This window comes from Carcharhinus amblyrhynchos, chromosome 23 (assembly GCF_965287045.1).
Source record: "Carcharhinus amblyrhynchos chromosome 23, sCarAmb.v2.hapA, whole genome shotgun sequence".
NCBI classification, from domain to species: Eukaryota; Metazoa; Chordata; class Chondrichthyes; order Carcharhiniformes; family Carcharhinidae; genus Carcharhinus; species Carcharhinus amblyrhynchos.
The window spans coordinates 44,073,928-44,093,320 of record NC_137346.1 but is presented as its reverse complement, the minus strand read 5'-3'; the positions used below and the strand labels follow the sequence as shown (position 1 = coordinate 44,093,320).

Below are 19,393 nucleotides of genomic sequence, written 5' to 3'. Positions count from 1 at the left end.
CAGGCTTGGCGTTTCTGCATTCTGCACACCCCAGGACTGCAGTGGTTCAAGAAGACAGCTCACCACCACCTTCTCAAGGGGCAAGAAGGGATGGGCAATAAATGCTGGCTTAATGAGCGACACCCATATCCCATGAATGGATAAAAAAAATCCACAATACACACAAACACAGATTTACGCACACACATATACACAAATTTGCACACACACATGGTCACCTACACAACACACGGCGCACACACAGATACTCACATTGGACAGAACACATACACTGACAGAACAAACATACGCTCAATCAAACACTTACAAACAAGACATACACAAATATTGGCTCCAATACCAAACGCGCACACACATACATACACAGTGTGATAACTCGTTGGCTCTCTGACAAGTCTATGGTTCAGCCATGGGAAATATTCTTGAGCCGAATTTGGTTTGGACAAGTGTGGTGAGTTCCAACTCAAATCGCCACTCACTGAAGGGTAGAAATTGGCTGAAAATGTCCCATCCTGCCCGCGGTGCGAATCGTACGGAAAATCCGACAGACCAATTAAAGATCCCTTGAGCTTGGATGAGAATTTCCCGTCTTGGGATACACGTGGTGGAAAATCCCACCCATGATCTCTGTACATAATTACACACGGTTACACATCTAAACCCAAAAGCCACATTTCAGTCAGTTCCTATACGTATGGGCACAGATCAATCCCCCCGCCCCAACCTGAATGCAATTAAATAGCCAATAAATACAAAATAAATATTTTGCTACTAATTCCTTCGGCTGCATCAACACTTGCGTAAGGATATTTTGGCCTTGGAGGGAGTGCAGAGGAGGTTCACTAGGCTGATACCGGAGATGAGGGCGTTGGCCTATGAGGAGAGATTGAATAGACTGGGTCTGTACTCGTTGGAGTTTAGAAGGATGAGGGGGGATCTTATAGAGACGTATAAGATAATGAAGGGGATGGATAGGGTAGAGGTAGAGAGATTCTTCCCACTTAGAAAGGACAGCAGGACTAGAGGGCACAGCCTCAAGATAAGGGGGGGACAGTTTAGATCGGAGTTGAGGAGGAACTTCTTCACTCAAAGGGTGGTGAATCTCTGGAATTCTCTACCCGTTGAAGTGGTGGAGGCGACCTCGCTAAGTATATTTAAGTCACGGGTAGATAGGTTTCTGATAGACAGGGGAATTAAGGGGAGAAAGCGGGAAAGTGGAACTGATCCACTTCAGATCAGCCGTGATCTTATTGAATGGCGGGGCAGGCTCGAGGGGCTAGATGGCCGACTCCTGCTCCTATTTCTTATGTTCTTATGTTCTTAAGGGAATTAAGGGTCATGGGGAGAGAGCGGGAATGTGGAACTGATCCACTTCAGATCAGCCACGATCTTATTGAATGGCGGGGCAGGCTCGAAGGGCGAGATGGCCTACTCCTGCTCCTATTTCTTACGTTCTACGTAAGCATCTGGCAAAGTTATCCAATGTGTAAGAACTCAGTTTGCTAAGGTGGCATCAGGAATTACATCCCGAGTCACCAACCTGAATTTTACCATCCTCCTGTGGGTTTGAGGCAGGAGGGGAGTGTGGAATTGTGTGGGCAAGGGTCCCTCCACCCATCCCAACCTGGCCATGATTTCACAGAGGGACAGCCAGGGCCCCAGGTGGGAAGTCTGCCTCCGTTTTGCCTGAGTTAAGATCCATTCACGGGCCTTCCTCTTCCCCAACTCTTAGGCTGGTGGGCGATGGATAGATCAGTGAGGGGGGGGGAGGTGGGAAACATTTTAAATCTCAATTCTTGGGTGGGAAGGTGGGGGATGGTTGGGGTTGTCTCCACCGGACACCCCTTCTGACTGGGGACACCTTCCCCTCAGGGGCTGGGCACCTCCCGATCTCCCTCCTATCTGCCTACCTACCCATTGCCATGCCAAAAAAAAAATCAGGCCGTAAGTTTGTTGTTCAGTAATAATGTTGAACAATATGTCGAAGGATGTGTGGGTTAGGTGGATTAGCAGTGCTAAATTGTCCCTCAGTATTGGAGAATAGGGAGGGTAAATGCATGGGGTTATGGGGATGGGGTCTGGCTGGGATTGTGGTTAGGTGCAGACTCGATGGGCTGAATGGCCTCCTTCTGCCCTGTAGGGTTCTACGAATGGCAGAATAGGCACTGTCATGTCATGTCATGTCATGTCGCACTATCTGTAACCCCCGTGACTTGCCTGGGTTTGCAAAACCTCACTTACTGTACTGTCTGGAGACAATACACATCTCTTTAAACTGTGATCAGTGCTCCTTCCACTCACATTATCAGCCACTTCAGGTCTTGAACAGCAGGTTAGGTGTAAGGATTCGCATTTTAATCAGTAATCTCTAAACTGTCTGTGCTTTATATGCTCTGTCTGAGGCCAGAACTCTCCATTCACCTGACGAAGAGGGTAACCCCTCGAAAGCTTGTGAGAATATTATCAAATAAATAGGTTGGACTAAAACCTGGTGTTGTCAGACTTTTTACTGAGAATAGGCACTTACAGAGGGGCCAATCCCTGGTAGACACAGTTTCCCGTATCCAGCCAACATCATTCACTTTAGTTTGGATGATAGCTTTAGGATTCGAACTGTTAATAAATAAGAGCTCTTAGATTCAAAGTTCCTCCATGCTGCTGCTTTCAGTTGGAGCTTTCCTCTGTTTTTGAAATCTAGCCTTTGCTAACTGGCTCTCTAGCCAACTTCCTATTGACAGGAAACTGACAGAGCCCATTCAGCTCCCGTAGAAGAATGAAGATCTGTCCTTTATCTCTTTGTGAGTTTGACCTTGGAGTAACCATTACAAGAATGTAGGAGGCTAATCCAGTACCTCCCTGTTTTGGAATAGAAACCCTGTGTGAATATTAGTAACTATATCTAACACACACACACACACACACACACACACACACACACACGTTTGACATATCTGAGGTTAGCATGGTGGCACAGCAGTTGGCACTGCTGCCTCTCAATGCCAGGGACCCGGGTTCACTTCTGGCCTCGGGTAACTGTCAGCGCGGAGTTTGCATGTTCTCCTCATGTCTGCGTGGGTTTCCTCCGATTTGCTCTCCGACAGTTTGATTGGCCATGCAAAATTGCCCCTTAGTCTCAGAGGATTAGCAGGGTAGATACATTGAGTTGCGGGCATAGAGCCTGGGTGGGGTTGGTGCAGGTTCGATGGGCTGAATGACCTTCTCTTGCACTGTAGGGATTCGATGATACACTGCTGGCAAGGTCTGTGCAATGAGGGTTCTTCACTTTCCTCGATTGGAGAGACCTCAGTAGAATTCACATCATGCCCTGTTGTATCTCGATTCTCCCACAAACACAATCATACCTGGGAAAGCTAACGTTAACCACTTACTGTCTCAATTTAACTCATATTCCTGTAAGCATGAGGGCGGCACGGTAGCACAGTGGGTTAGCGCTGCAGCTTCACAGCCCCAGGGTTCTGGGTTCGAATCCCGGCTCGGGGTCACTGTCTGTGTGGAGTTTCTCCTTGTGTCTGCGTGGGTTTCCTCCGGGTACTCCGGTTTCCTCCCACAGTCCAAAGATGTGGGGGTTAGGTTGATTGGCCGTGCTAAGAAATTGCCCCTTAGTGTCCAGGGATGTGTAGGTTAGAGGGATTAGTGGGTATAATATGTAGGGATATAGGGGTTGGGCCTGGGTGGGATTGTGTTCGGTACAGACTCAATGGGTCGAAGGGCCTCTTTCTGCACTGTAGGGTTCTATGATTCTACGATTCAATCTATGATTACACTTTCTCACTTAATGGCGCACGTAACTGATGTGACAGAGATGTAAATAAAACCAGGGAACATAGAGATGGACACATAAACAGATATATTGTGGGATATCCTGGCCTTGCCTGCCACTGGGATCAGCCAGTCCCACCCTATCTGAACCACATCCATTTCATAAACAACATGAAGCAAGAAATTTACTGGAACAAATTTGCTCTGCAGCTTTACTTAGAATTACACCCTGTGACTGAATTGAATTTTACAGAAGTGCCACTCTGCCCCAGTATCTCTCTATACTAGCCCTTTGAAAGAGCTGTCCAATTTAATTCTACACTCCAGTCCTCACACTACAATCATAACTGCACCACCCTTTTTATTGTACTAGAGTGGAGAACTTCCTCCTCAACTCTGATCTAAACTGCACCCCCCTTATCTTGAGGCTGTGCCCTCTAGTCCTGCTGTCCTTTCTAAGTGGGAAGAATCTCTCTACCTCTACCCTATCCATCCCCTTCATTATCTTATACGTCTCTATAAGATCCCCCCTCAGCCAACGAGTACAGACCCAGTCTATTCAGTCTCTCTTCATAGTCCAACCCCCTCATCTCCGGTATCAGCCTAGTGAACCTCCTCTGCACTCCCTCCAAGGCCAAAATATCCTCGCGCAAGTGCGGCGACCAAAACTGCACACAGTACTCCAGCTGCGGCCTCACCAGTGCCCTGTACAGTTGCAGCAAGACCTCCCAACTTTTATATTCTATATGTACATCAGCCACCCAACAAGTACTGTTGGTATGAACAGTAAGAAGCCTTACAACACCAGCTTAAAGTCCAACAGGTTTATTTGTAGCAAATGCCACTAGCTTTTGGAACAGGCTGTCGTTCTGAAAGCCTGTAGTGTTTGCTACAAGTAAACCTGTCGAACTTTAAGCTGGTGTTGTAAGACTCTGTTTTTACCCCTGTCCAAAGCTGGCACCTCCACACCATGGAGTACGACCACAGTTACATGTTACCCAATGCGCCAACCTCTCTCCACTGATCAAACGGGAAACATACTGACAGGAAGTGAAGATAAAACGTTCATGAGGCCTTCAGATAGCGAAAGAATATTTAACACCATCAGATTATTTGGCTTAAGCTGCAAACCACACATTGAGGTTTGAAAGAGTGATAGTGAACCGTTAGCAGGACATAATTGAACTTAACTGGGACCTCCAAAGGTGCGATAAAGCAACACTTCACCAACACTTGTACTCAAACACTTAATCAAACATTGCAGCAAAAGGTGAGGTCTTACCTACCTTCCTGTCCCGGGTATCTCAGGTGTCCCAGTTTTGCTGCTTTCCAATGAGGTACATACAGATTGAGAGTTAAACCTAGGTTACCTTCAAGGTTCAAACCAAGGCATCAAAGGAACTCAAAAAGATTACCTTAACCCATTGGCTTTGGACACAGAGGCTTTCCTCTGACATAGAACTGCATAACAGAGGGATCTAGGTGTATGTGTACATAGATCCCTGAAAGTTGGGAATCAAGTAGATAGGGTTGTTAGGAAGGCGTACGGTGTCTTGGCGTTTATTGGTAGGGGGATTGAATTTAGGAGCCGCAGCGTCATGTTGCAACTGTACAAAACTCTGGTGCGTCCGCACTTGGAGTACTGTGTGCAGTTCTGGTCCCCACATTATAGGAAGGATGTGGAGGCTTTGGAGAGGGTGCAGAGGAGGTTTACCAGGATGTTGCCTGGTATGGAGGGGAGGTCCTATGAGGAGAGGCTGAGGGATTTGGGGTTGTTTTCGTTAGAAAGAAGGCGGCTAAGAGGGGATCTTATTGAAACATATAAGATGATTAGAGGTTTAGATAGGGTGGACAGTGATAGCCTTTTTCCTCGGATGGAGAAAGCTAGCACGAGGGGGCATAGCTTTAAATTAAGGGGTGGTAGTTATAGGACGGATGTCAGGGGTAGGTTCTTTACCCAGAGGGTGGTGAGGGATTGGAATGCCCTGCCTGCTGCAGTTGTGGATGTGCCTAGTTTGGGGGCGTTTAAGAGATCCGTGGATAGGTTTATGGACGAAAAGGGATTGGTTTAGGTTAGTGGGTCATTGTTTTTTAACTGGTCGGCGCAACATCGTGGGCCGAAGGGCCTGTTCTGCACTGTAATGTTCTATGTTCTATAACTTCCTGAATGAGCAAGCTTGCCTACTACTGAAGTTAACTATTTGTATCTCCCGGGTAGACAGAGATATCTTCCTATTGTTTGCTGGCAAACAAAGCACAAATCAATTATATTAAAGTATAAAGAATACTTTACACTGTCCCACTCCCTGTTTGGAGGGGAGCCACCAGCTTTAAGAATCAACCTTGCCGCGATATACTTTGTATACCTTTGAAATATGGTTGAAAAAAGGCACATGCAGTCAAAGCTTTTTGTCTTGTACACATCAGGCCGATTTAAAAGAATACTCATAACTTGTTGTTCCCAATGTTGCTGTTATAAATAGAATCCCAACAATACAGAAGGAGGCGATTTGGTCCATCAAGTTTGCACTGACCACGATCCCACCCAGGCCCTATTCCCATAACCCTACATATTTATCCTGCTAATCCCCCTGACGCCAGGGTCAATCCACCTAACCCGCACGTCTTTGGAGTGAGGGAGCAAACCAGAGCACCCAGAGAAAAACCCACGCTGATACAGGGAGAATATGCAAACTCCACACAGGCAGTGACCCGAGGCAGGAATTGAACCCCCAGTTCCCTGGCACTGTGAGGCAGCAGCGCTAACCACTGCGCTGCTTGTTTACCTTTATATCCTTGCAAACTCTTGATGAGTGCAAGGCGAAAAGCTTCAACAGTACTCAAATTCTGTACAATTAGAATTCTGGGACAAAACCCTGGCATACACTGCCTAACAGCACTGTGGCAGTACCTACATCACACGGACTGCAGCGATTCAAGAAGGCAGTTCACCCAATTTACCCCCACCTTCTCAATCAGGGATAAGAGGATAAGAACATAAGAACATAAGAAATAGGAGCAGGAGTAGGCCATCTAGCCCTTCGAGCCTGCCCCGCCATTCAATAAGATCATGGCTGATCTGTCGTGGCTCAGTTCCACATTCCCGCCCTCTCCCCATAACCCTTAATCCCCTCTCTAATCAAAAACCCATCAACCCGCGTCTTAAAAATATTTAGCGAGGCAGCCTCCACCACTTCAACGGGCAGAGAATTCCAGAGATTCACCACCCTTTGAGTGAAGAAGTTCCTCCTCAACTCTGATCTAAACTGCCCCCCCCCTTATCTTGAGGCTGTGCCCCCTAGTCCTACTGTCTTTTTTGAGCGGGAAGAGTCTCTCCACCTCTATCCTATCCATCCCATTCATCATCTTATACGTCTCAATGAGATCTCCCCTCATTCTTCTAAACTCTAACGAGTACAAGCCTAGTTTATTCAGCCTCTCCTCATAGCTCAACCCCCTCAACTCCGGCATCAGCCTAGTAAACCTCCTCTGCACTCCCTCCAAGGCTAAAATACCCTTGTGTAAGTACGGCGCCCAAAACTGCACACAGTACTCCAGCTGCGGCCTCACCAATGCCCTATACAGCCGCAGCAAGACCTCCCTACTTTTATATTCTATCCCATTTGCCTTCCTGACCACCTGCTGCACCTGCAAGCTGGGTTTTGATGAGGGTTGATGAGCAACAAAACATTGGCCCAGCCAGTGACAGTCACAGGCACCACTCTGCCCATTATCTCTCTATACTAGCCCTTTGAAAGAACTGTCCAATTTAATTCTACACTCCAATCCTCACGCTACAATCAGAACTGCACCACCCTTTTAATTATTCTAGAGTTCATTTTTATGATTGTTTATAACTCTTACACGAGTTATAATTACCTGTTTTATTTGTATCATTATCGCAGTTCACCAGCTGTTAACACGATGGCTTGTTCAATTCATCCATGGGACGTGGGTATCATTGGCTGGGCCAATATTTGTTGTTTATTGCTAATTTCCCCTTGATAAGGGGGTGAATTGGGCTAACTGCCCACAGTCCATATGGTGTAGGTGCTGCCACAGTGCCATTAGGCAGCGCATTCCAGGATTTTCACCCAGCGATAATGAAGTGTCCAAAGCTGTGTTAGTTTATGGGGTTTAGTAGGATAAAGGTGATGGGGAGGGGAGAGGGCTTGATGCTCCGACGGAGCGTTGGTGCAGATTTGATGGGCCGAATGACCTCCTCTTGTACGGCAGCGATTCTTTTCTATTCTAAGGAACAGCAATACATTTCAAATTGGGATGGTGAGTGGCTTGGAGGTGGTGCTGCTCCCAGGTACCTGCTGCTCTAGTCCTTCTAGGTGGTAGCGACTATAAGTTTAAAATGTACTCCAAAATCGAATAGATGAAATGAAATCATGTACAGAATATTCTGTTTGTACTTTGTCCGCCAATGGCTAATCTGACCAAAGTTGCTGTACCATAGAAAATTACAGCTCTGAAACATCCCCTGCGCCCAACCATTTTTTGCCTTGTCCCACTGTCCTGCACTTGGGCCATATCCCCTCCACACCCCTCTCATCCATGAACCCATCCAAGTTTCTCTTAGAACATAAGAACATAAGAAATAGGAGCAGGAGTAGGCCATCTAGCCCTTCGAGCCTGCCCCGCCATTCAATAAGATCATGGTTGATCTGTCGTGGCTCAGTTCCACATTCCCGCCCTCTCCCCATAACCCTTAATCCCCTCGCTTATCAAAAACCCATCAACCCGCGTCTTAAATATATTCAGCGAGGTAGCCTCCACCACTTCAACGGGCAGAGAATTCCAGAGATTCACCACCCTTTGAGTGAAGAAGTTCCTCCTCAACTCCGTTCTAAACCGCCCCCCGCCTTTATCTTGAGGCTGTGCCCCCTAGTCCTACTGTCCTTTCTGAGCGGGAAGAGCCTCTCCACCTCTATCCTATCCATCCCATTCATCATCTTATACGTCTCAATGAGATCTCCCCTCATTCTTCTAAACTCTAACGAGTACAAGCCTAGTTTATTCAGCCTCTCCTCATAGCTCAACCCCCTCAACTCTGGTATCAGCCTAGTAAACCTCCTCTGCACTCCCTCCAAGGCCAAAATATCCTTGCGTAAGTACGGCGCCCAAAACTGCACACAGTACTCCAGCTGCGGCCTCACCAATGCCCTATACAGCCGCAGCAAGACCTCCCTACTTTTATATTCAATCCCCCTCGCTATGAAGGCCAGCATCCCATTCGCCTTCCTGACCACCTGCTGCACCTGCAAGCTGGGTTAAGTGACCCCACTTTATCCGGCAGCTCATTCCACACCCCCACCACTCTCTGCGTGAAGAAGCCCCCCCTAATATTCCCTTTAAACTTTTCTCCTTAACCCAAGCCCTCTGGTTTTTTTTCTCTCCCCTAGCCTCAGTGGAGGAAAGCATTCATTCTATCTATACCCATCGAAATCTGATACACCGGTGTAGATCCCTGATATAATGGTTAAAGAGATGGCTGTACCCCAGAGGATAATGTCCAGTGCATTACACACATTGCCCCATCTATGTGAATAGCTTAGCAACCTTGAGCTCAAACCCAACCATGACAAGTTATAAAATTAACCTCAGCAAATCTCTGAACTTGTGAGTTTGACCACAGCCAAAAAAAATGCAAATGTTTCACGAGTGCCCTTCAGAGATGGAAACCTGTTTCATTCATGCTCATGTGTTTGTTTTTTTAGTATAAGAACATAAGAAATAGGAGCAGGAGTAGGCCAACTAGCCCTTCGAGCCTGCCCCGCCATTCAATAAGATCATGGCTGATCTGAAGTGGATCAGTTCCACATTTTATACCTTCAAGATAACTGGAGCTCATATTCCAAACATAAAAATAAATACAATTAGGGTAGGTACTGCGCAGGGGGAGACCATTCGGCCCATTGAGTCCAACTGAGCTCTTGGTAGGTCAGTCCAGCCAATCCCATTCGCCCGCTCTATCCTCATCACCCTTTCGTTTAGTTTCGTCAAACGCCCAGCCAATTTCCTTCTGGAATCATTGACTGTTTCCAATTCCACCCTCAGGTCATCACCACCCATTAGTGTACGCTTAAATTGGACCAACTGACGGACAACACGACAGCTCGGTGACTATCACTGTCTGCTGTGCAGTTACACGGACCTGGGTCGGATCTCTGGCTTGGGTCAATGTCTGCGGGAGTTCGCACATTCTCCCCGTGCTTGCATGGGTTTTCTCCGGGTGCTCCGGTTTCCTCCCACACCCCAAAAAGGAGCTTTTAGGTTGATTGGCGTTAACAAATTGTCCCTAAATTAGGCCTTTGAATAGTGTGGATGAGCAGAGGGATCTAGGTGTATGTGTACATAGATCCCTGAAAGTTGGGAATCAAGTAGATAGGGTTGTTAAGAAGGCATACGGTGTCTTGGCGTTTATTGGTAGGGGGATTGAATTTAGGAGTCGCAGCGTCATGTTGCAACTGTACACAACTCTGGTGCGGCCGCACTTGGAGTACTGTGTGCAGTTCTGGTCCCCACATTACAGGAAGGATGTGGAGGCTTTGGAGAGGGTGCAGAGGAGGTTTACCAGGATGTTGCCTGGTATGGAGGGGAGGTCCTATGAGGAGAGACTGAGGGATTTGGGGTTGTTTTCGCTGGAAAGAAGGCGGCTAAGAGGGGATCTTATAGAAACATATAAGATGATTAGAGGTTTAGATAGGGTGGATAGTAATAGCCTTTTTCCTCGGATGGAGAAAGCTAGCACGAGGGGGCATGGCTTTAAATTAAGGGGGGGTAGTTATAGGACGGATGTCAGGGGTAGGTTCTTTACCCAGAGGGTGGTGAGGGATTGGAATGCCCTGCCTGCTGCAGTTGTAAATGCGCCTAGTTTGGGGGCGTTTAAGAGATCCGTGGATAGGTTTATGGACGGAAAGGGATTGGTTTAGGTTAGTGGGTCATTGTTTTGTAACTGGTCGGCGCAACATCGTGGGCCGAAGGGCCTGTTCTGCGCTGTAATGTTCTATGTTCTAAATTAGACCTCCCTTAATCTGGCGCACATATAATTCTCTAACTTTGCACCCCCTTTTATTGTGGAATCCATGAGATGTAGGCAAAAGTCGGAGGTAGGAGGAGGATTGGAATGAGGCTCTCGCTGAGTGTTAAAATGGGCAGTGCGGGCTTGTTGGGCCAAAGGGCCTGTTTCCTGTGTTGTGTTTGTTCTTTGCTCGCTCGCTGGTTAACAGTTTTGTCACATCCGCGCCCACTTACCAGCTGGTGCCAGCTGAAATCGGCGTCACGTCCTGCGGGTCTGTGCCAACTCGGAAACCCATCCGCCACTCGATGTGCGGAGGAGCGGTCTGACCCTGGGGGAGTGCTCCACGCTCGTGGCTTGGGTGGGGGGGACAGGTTACAGGTGTCATCAGAAAGTGAAAATGCCCCAGTTTAGCTGAGCTTTGGAGTTTTGATTTTGTGCCCCTCCCCAACCCTGCTTTCCCCGTTGACCTGTTCCCTGCAATCGTAAAGAGGGGGACCCCCCCCCGCATCTGCAGTGTCCCTCGTGAGGTTTTTGCTCTGAATTAGGTAGAAAGCACGCGAGCAATTGGAAATTTCATAAAATCCTACAGGATTCATCCAGAACCCGGAATGGGCCATTCAGCCCATCGAGTCTGTACTGACCACAATCCTATCCAGGCCCTATTTCCATAGCCCCATACATTTTCCCCTGCTAGTGCCCCCCTGCAACTAAAGGGCAATTTAGAATGGCCAATCCACCTAACCCACACATAGAACATTACAGCGCAGAACAGGCCCTTCGGCCCACGATGTTGCGCCGACCAGTTACAAAAACAATGACCCACTAACCTAAACCAAACCCTTTCCATCCATAAACCTATCCACGGATCTCTTAAACGCCCCCAAACTAGGCGCATTTGCAACTGCAGCAGGCAGGGCATTCCAATCCCTCACCACCCTCTGGGTAAAGAACCTACCCCTGACATCCGTCCTATAACTACCCCCCTTAATTTAAAGCTATGCCCCCTCGTGCTAGCTTTCTCCATCCGAGGAAAAAGGCTATCACTGTCCACCCTGTCTAAACCTCTAATCATCTTATATGTTTCAATAAGATCCCCTCTTAGCCGCCTTCTTTCCAACGAAAACAACCCCAAATCCCTCAGTCTCTCCTCATAGGACCTCCCCTCCATACCAGGCAACATCCTGGTAAACCTCCTCTGCACCCTCTCCAAAGCCTCCACATCCTTCCTGTAATGTGGGGACCAGAACTGCACACAGTACTCCAAGTGCGGCCGCACCAGAGTTGTGTACAGTTGCAACATGACGCTGCGGCTCCTAAATTCAATCCCCCTACCAATAAACGCCAAGACACCGTATGCCTTCTTTGGACTGTGGGAGGAAACCGGAGCCCCCGGAGGAAACCCACGGGGAGAATGCGCGAACACCTACCCAGGCCGGGAATCGAACCCCTGGCATTGTGAGGCAGCAGTGCTAACCGCTGTTCTGGCCTCTCCATTCACCTGACGAAGGGACAAACCCCAAAAACTTGCGAGTTTACTATCAAATAAATCGGTTGGACTTAAACCTGGTGTTGTCAGACTTGTTACTGTGTTTACCCCAGTCCAACGTCGGCATCTCCACATCATGTCTCACTTCTCCCGTGGTTTGTGCATCCTTTTTGAGTTTTTGCTTTTTTTGCGGGCGGTTGGGGACCTATTTCACAGCCACAAGATCAATGCACATGGGCCTGACTGATGTAAAATACCTAAACCGCACAAGTGTGCCCCTATACCTAGTACACACGCGGGAGGCCCGAGATTTAAGAACATAAGAACATAAGAAATAGGAGCAGGAGTAGGCCATCTAGCCGTTCGAGCCTGCCCCGCCATTCAATAAGATCATGGCTGATCTGTCGTGGCTCAGTTCCACTTTCCCGCCCTCTCCCCATAACCCTTAATCCCCTCTCTTATCAAAAACCCATCAACCCGCTTCTTAAAAATATTTAGCGAGGCAGCCTCCACCACTTCAACGGGCAGAGAATTCCAGAGATTCACCACCCTTTGAGTGAAGAAGTTCATAAGAACATAAGAACATAAGAACATAAGAAATAGGAGCAGGAGTAGGCCATCTAGCCCTTCGAGCCTGCCCCGCCATTCAATAAGATCATGGCTGATCTGTCGTGGCTCAGTTCCACTTTCCCGCCCTCTCCCCATAACCCTTAATCCCCTCTCTTATCAAAAACCCATCAACCCGCTTCTTAAAAATATTTAGCGAGGCAGCCTCCACCACTTCAACGGGCAGAGAATTCCAGAGATTCACCACCCTTTGAGTGAAGAAGTTCCTCCTCAACTCCGTTCTAAACCGCCTCCCCTTTATCTTGAGGCTGTGCCCCCTAGTCCTACTGTCTTTTTTGAGCGGGAAGAGTCTCTCCACCTCTATCCTATCCATCCCATTCATCATCTTATACGTCTCAATGAGATCTCCCCTCATTCTTCTAAACTCTAACGAGTACAAGCCTAGTTTATTCAGCCTCTCCTCATAGCTCAATCCCCTCAACTCCGGTATCAGCCTAGTAAACCTCCTCTGCACTCCCTCCAAGGCCAAAATATCCTTGCGCAGGTGCGGCGCCCAAAACTGCACACAGTACTCCAGCTGCGGCCTCACCAATGCCCTATACAGCTGCAGCAAGACCTCCCTACTTTTATATTCAATCCCCCTCGCTATGAAGGCCAGCATCCCATTCGCCTTCCTGACCACCTGCTGCACCTGCAAGCTGGGTTTTTGCGACTCATGCACAAGGACCCCGAGGTCCCTCTGCACCGTCGCCTGCTGCAGTTTTTGGCCACGTAAGTAATAGTCCTTCCTACCATTCTTCCTACCAAAGTGGACCACCTCACACTTGCCAACATTAAATTCCATTTGCCATTTCCTGGCCCATTCACCCAGCCTATCTAGATCCTTCTGCAGACTCTCCACACCCTCCGCACAATTTGCCTTTCCCCCAGTCTTGGTATAGCTCCTTGGCACTGCCTGCCCCAGAGTTGGAGACCAAGGTTAGTTTTAGTTTAACGGCATGAATTTTGAATCGTTTGGAATCAATTTCTCTCCCCAGCACACGTGGGGATGTCCTCACGGCACTCACTGGGAACAACTGCTCTAGGAAACCACTCCGTTCAAGGCAATTGGGGGTGGGAACTAAATGCTGGCCTTATCATCGAAACCCACATCCCATAAATAATTTCTTAAAAACTTCCATTTGGAACTGACCCAATAGCATTTGTCTTGTACATTGACGGAGATGAATTCCCTTCACAGCCCAGAGAGAAAGGGAAGCAGAGGCCGTGTCAAAGGGCTAGGGATGATAGGATCAGATTATTGACAGATTAGGATCTGAGACAGATCCTGGTGTGTGGTATCAGTCAGCCACTCGCAGCCCCTCAATTTCCTGTGTTCCAGGAACGGCTCCCAGCATTTCGCAAAACGCCTGACCACAGCAGAACCTTTTGCAGAACTCCTTATATAGAGAAAGAGAGAGAAATAAACTTAATGGGAAGAAGGAATGTCTGCACGTTGATTGATGTCTGGGGTAATTTGCCAGGAAGGGAGCAGGGTTTGAATAGACACTCAGACTCAGAAGTGTGACATTTGCCCTCATTGTTAATCAGTACCCAGCTGTAATTCCAGCGCTGGACATTTTGCTGACAGTTCGAGGTCAATCTGGGGCACTCTCGTTGTGGACACTCCCCTAGAGTCATGGATATTTACATCAAAAGGCCCTTTGGCCTAATTTGTCCATGCTGCCCCCTTTACGTTTGAACCCCTAAGTTAATCCCAGTTGCCTACATTTGGCCCATATCCCTCTACACCCATGTAACTGTCTAAATGCTTTTTAAAAGGCAAAATTGTACCCGCCTCCACTACTGCCTCTGGCAGCTCGTTCCAGACACTCATCACCCTCTGTGTGAAAGAATTGCCCCTCTGGACCCTTTTGTATCTCTCCCCTCTCATTTTAAACTAGTTTTGCCCTCTAGTTTTGGACTCCCCTGCCTTTGGGAAAAGATATTGACTATCTAGCTGGTCTATGCCCCTCTTACTTAGACAGGTACATGAGCGGACTAGAGATGGAGGGATAGGGGAGACTGATCTAAATAAAGATCAAGAGCTTTGGGACGTCCCTGGGAATCAATTGATTCCTCCGGACCTTCCAACATATTTTATGGCTCAGTTGCTTTATATCTGAGCTTCTGGGGATTCTGTAAATGTCTGTCTAAATTGTGCATGTTTATTGATGTCTTTTCTTTTAACCCACAGGTGATTCAGTCCGCCTTGTTGTCCAACGAGGGGCATACACGCGGTGGGTCGTACGAGGGCTGCTCTTGGATGTTTCGAGAGTTGCCTAGTGCTTCACGTCGTTAGTGTACGCTTAAACTGGACCGACTGACGGGCAACACGACAACTCAGTGACTATCACTGATTGCTGTGCAGATACATGGATTTGGGCCGGTGTCTGCAGGAGTTTGCGCATTCTCCCCGTGCTTGCGTGGGTTTTCTCCGGGTGCTCCGGTTTCCTCCCAACACCCCAAAAAACGTGCTCTGAGGCTGATTGGTGTAACAAATTGCCCCTAAATTAGTCTCCCCTCAATCTTACCCAACAGGCGTAGACAAGGGTCATGGGTAGAGGAGGGGGCTCATAATGTTAAACTGGGCGGCGTGGGCTCGTTGGGCCTGTTTCCCGTGTTGTTCTTTGTTATTATTTTATAGATCTCTATAAGATCACCCCTCAGCCATCTACACTCCAGAGGAAAAAGTCTCAGGCTGTCCCTCATAACTCAAACCATCAAATCCTGGTAACATCCTAGTAAATCTTTTCTGCGCTCTTTCGAGTGTTTTCTTTCTACACTCCCCTCGCAGTTAATAATGTGGCTGCGAGGGCGACTTTTTACAACTTATGGCTCCTAGGCAGCCTGGTGATTGGCGAAAGTTGCACTTCATGTGCAAAAGTTAAGGGTTAAGCAAACTTTCTCTTACCCGATGATGTAGGCGAGGACTCCTAGTTGAATCAATCGAAAAGTGACTCCAATGTTTTTGTTTCTAACCGTCACCATCCGAGGGGTGTCATACTCGAACAAGAACCCAGAGACGCTTGCGACCAACTTGTCCTTTTCCATCATCCTTGGGGAGGTCCACATAGACAGAGCGACGCAAACATCTGCAAACAGGACCCTAATTCATCGTTGATAACTTGTTTAACCCTGATGGGTGGAGCCTATTGACACAGCTATTTCTATAGTAACAACCCAGCATTTCCACTTATGGTTCGAGGCCATCTGGAACTGTACCACGTGTATGCAAAACAAAAAGGATCGGAAGTAAATAAAATTTTAACTCTTAGTTAACTGCGGTGGCATCCTTGAACCAGAGAACACCAAGATAAGCAGAGCTGTAAGTATAAGCACATAAGAAATAGGAGCAGGAGTAGGCCATCTGGCCCCTCGAGCCTGCCCCGCCATTCAATAAGATCATGGCTGATCTGTCGTGGCTCAGTTCCACTTTCCCGCCCTCTCCCCATAACCCTTAATCCCCTCTCTTATCAAAAACCCATCAACCCGCTTCTTAAAAATATTCAGCGAGGCAGCCTCCACCACTTCAACGGGCAGAGAATTCCAGAGATTCACCACCCTTTGAGTGAAGAAGTTCCTCCTCAACTCCGTTCTAAACCGCCCCCCCCTTTATCTTGAGGCTGTGCCCCCTAGTCCTACTGTCCTTTCTGAGTGGGAAGAGTCTCTCCACCTCTATCCTATCCATTCATCATCTTATACGTCTCAATGAGATCTCCCCTCATTCTTCTAAACTCTAACGAGTACAAGCCTAGTTTATTCAGCCTCTCCTCATAGCTCAATCCCCTCAACTCCGGTATCAGCCTAGTAAACCTCCTCTGCTCAGACTCAATTACCCTGCAGGATATGGACAAGCAAGGCCAACATGATTGGAGCTGTTTTGAGACAAATTGATGAATCCTTGATTTGAATCTTCATAGAATCCCTACAGTGAAGAAGGAGGCCACTCGGCCCATCGACTATTACTTACGGGGCGAAAAACTGCAGCAGGCAACGGTGCAGAGGGACCTCGGGGTCCTTGTGCATGAGTCGCAAAAACCCAGCTTGCAGGTGCAGCAGGTGGTCAGGAAGGCGAATGGGATGCTGGCCTTCATAGCGAGGGGGATTGAATATAAAAGTAGGGAGGTCTTGCTGCAGCTGTATAGGGCATTGGTGAGGCCGCAGCTGGAGTACTGTGTGCAGTTTTGGACGCCGTACTTACGCAAGGATATTTTGGCCTTGGAGGGAGTGCAGAGGAGGTTTACTAGGCTGATACCAGAGTTGAGGGGGTTGAGCTATGAGGAGAGGCTGAATAAACTAGGCTTGTACTCGTTGGAGTTTAGAAGAATGAGGGGAGATCTCATTGAGACGTATAAGATGATGAATGGGATGGATAGGATAGAGGTGGAGAGACTCTGCCCGCTCAGAAAGGACAGTAGGACTAGGGGGTGCAGCCTCAAGATTAAGGGGGGGACGGTTTAGAACGGAGTTGAGGAGGAACTTCTTCACTCAAAGGGTGGTGAATCTCTGGAATTCTCTGCCCGTTGAAGTGGTGGAGGCTGCCTCGCTAAATATTTTTAAGACGCGGGTTGATGGGTTTTTGATAAGAGAGGGGATTAAGGGTTATGGGGAGAGGGCGGGAAAGTGGAACTGAGCAGCGACAGATCAGCCATGATCTTATTGAATGGTGGGGCAGGCTCAAAGGGCTAGATGGCCTACTCCTGCTCCTATTTCTTATGTTCTTATGAATCTGCACCGACAACCATCCCACCCAGGTCCTATCCCCATAACCCCACGTATTTACCCTGCTAATTCCCCTGACACCATGGGGCAACTTAGCATAGCCAAATCAACCCACCCCTGCACATCTTTGACAGTGGGAGGAAACCAGGGCATCCAGACGAAACCCGTGCGGACACTGGGAGAACGTGCAAACTCCACACAGCCACCCAAGACCAAGGTGAGGGGGGAGAGGTATAACACGGATATTAGAGGGAGGTTTTTCACATGGAGGGTAGTGGGGGTATGGAATGCTCTGCCAAGTAAGGTGGTGGAGGCAAACACGCTGGAGTTGTTTAAGAGTAACTTAGACAGGCACATGAGCGGGATGGAGATGGGAGGATATAGGAGATTGTTTTAAATAAGGGTCATTAGCATTGGGACGTCCCTGGAAAGGTAAATGGATATGGTATGATAATAATGTTTTTTCTCTTTTCATTCACAGGTTTTAAGTCGGTCCGCCTTGTTGTCCAACGAGGGGCATACACGCGATGGGTCGTACTTGGGCTGCTCTTGGATGTTCGAGATTGGCCTAGTGCTTCACATCGTTAGTGTGTGCCTAAACTGGACCAGATACCGGGCAAGACGACAGCTCAGTGACTATCACTGATTGCTGTGCAGGTACATGGATTTGGGTCGGTGTCTGTGGGAGTTTGCACATTCTCCCCGTGCTTGCGTGGGTTTTCTCCGGGTGCTCCGGTTTCCTCCCACACCCCAAAGATGTGCTGTTAGGCTGATTGGTGTAACAAATTGTCCCTAAATTAGTCTTCCCTCAATGTGGAATGCCATTAGCATAGACAGGGGTCATGGGTGGAGGGGGGGACTCATAATGTTAAAATGGCGGCGCGGGCTCGTTGGGCCGAAGGGCCTGTTTCCCGGGCTGTGTTGTTCTTTGTAAGTCCCTGGCACTGCGAGGCAGCAGCGCTAACCGCTGTGCCACCGTGCTGCCCTACAGCTGCGTTGTGGAGTTTGCACATTCTCCTCGTGTCTGCGTGGGTTTCCTCCGGGTACTCCGGTTTCCTCCCACAGTCCAAAGATGTGCGGGTTAGGTCGATTGGCCGTGCTAAGAAATTGCCCCTTAGTGTCCAGGGATGCGTAGGTTAGAGGGATTAGTGGGTATAATATGTAGGGATATGGGGGTCGGGCCTGGGTGGGATTGTGTTTGGTGCAGACTCAATGGGCCGAAGGGCCTCTTTCTGCACTGTCGGGTTCTGTGATTCTATGATTAAACCCTCCACTTTAATGAAAATGAGAGGGCCTGTCCCAAAATATGGTCTGAGCCACAATCATACAACAGAATGAAAAGGCACACAGCTCAATATTGCATAGCCTTCACAGGGGAGATGGTGGAGTAGTGGAAATGTCACCGAACCCCGAATTCAGAGGCCTAGCCTGATGCTCTGGTGACGCAGGTTCAAATCCCATCGAGGCAGCTGGTGGAATTTAGAACTCATTCTCAGTAAATAGTGACAAAGAACGAAACAGGCCCCGCCATTTTAACGTTATGAGCCCCCCACTCCACCCATGACTCTTGTCTCTGCTTAACCTTACGACCTTGAAACCATTGTCGTAAAGATTCATCTGGTTCACTCATGTCCTTTAGGGAAGGAAATCTGCTGTCCTTACCCAGCCTGGCTTACATGTGACTCCAGAGCTCCACTAATGTGGTTGATTCTCAACTGCCCTCTGAAATGGCCTAGCAAGCCACTCAGTTCAGGGGTAATTAGGAA

At 48.3% G+C, this 19,393-nt stretch overlaps 1 protein-coding gene across 1 annotated transcript in view; it reads right to left on the bottom strand.

Moving 5' to 3' along the window:
- The window catches only part of p2rx1 (purinergic receptor P2X, ligand-gated ion channel, 1), a 61,357-nt gene extending 45,398 nt beyond the window's left edge, over nucleotides 1-15,959 (bottom strand). The window contains exon 1 of the mRNA XM_080211099.1: nucleotides 15,817-15,959. Coding sequence (XP_080067225.1) covers nucleotides 15,817-15,959 — 143 coding nt within the window. The remainder of the gene's footprint in view (nucleotides 1-15,816) is intronic.
- Nucleotides 15,960-19,393: the final 3,434 nt, after the last annotated feature.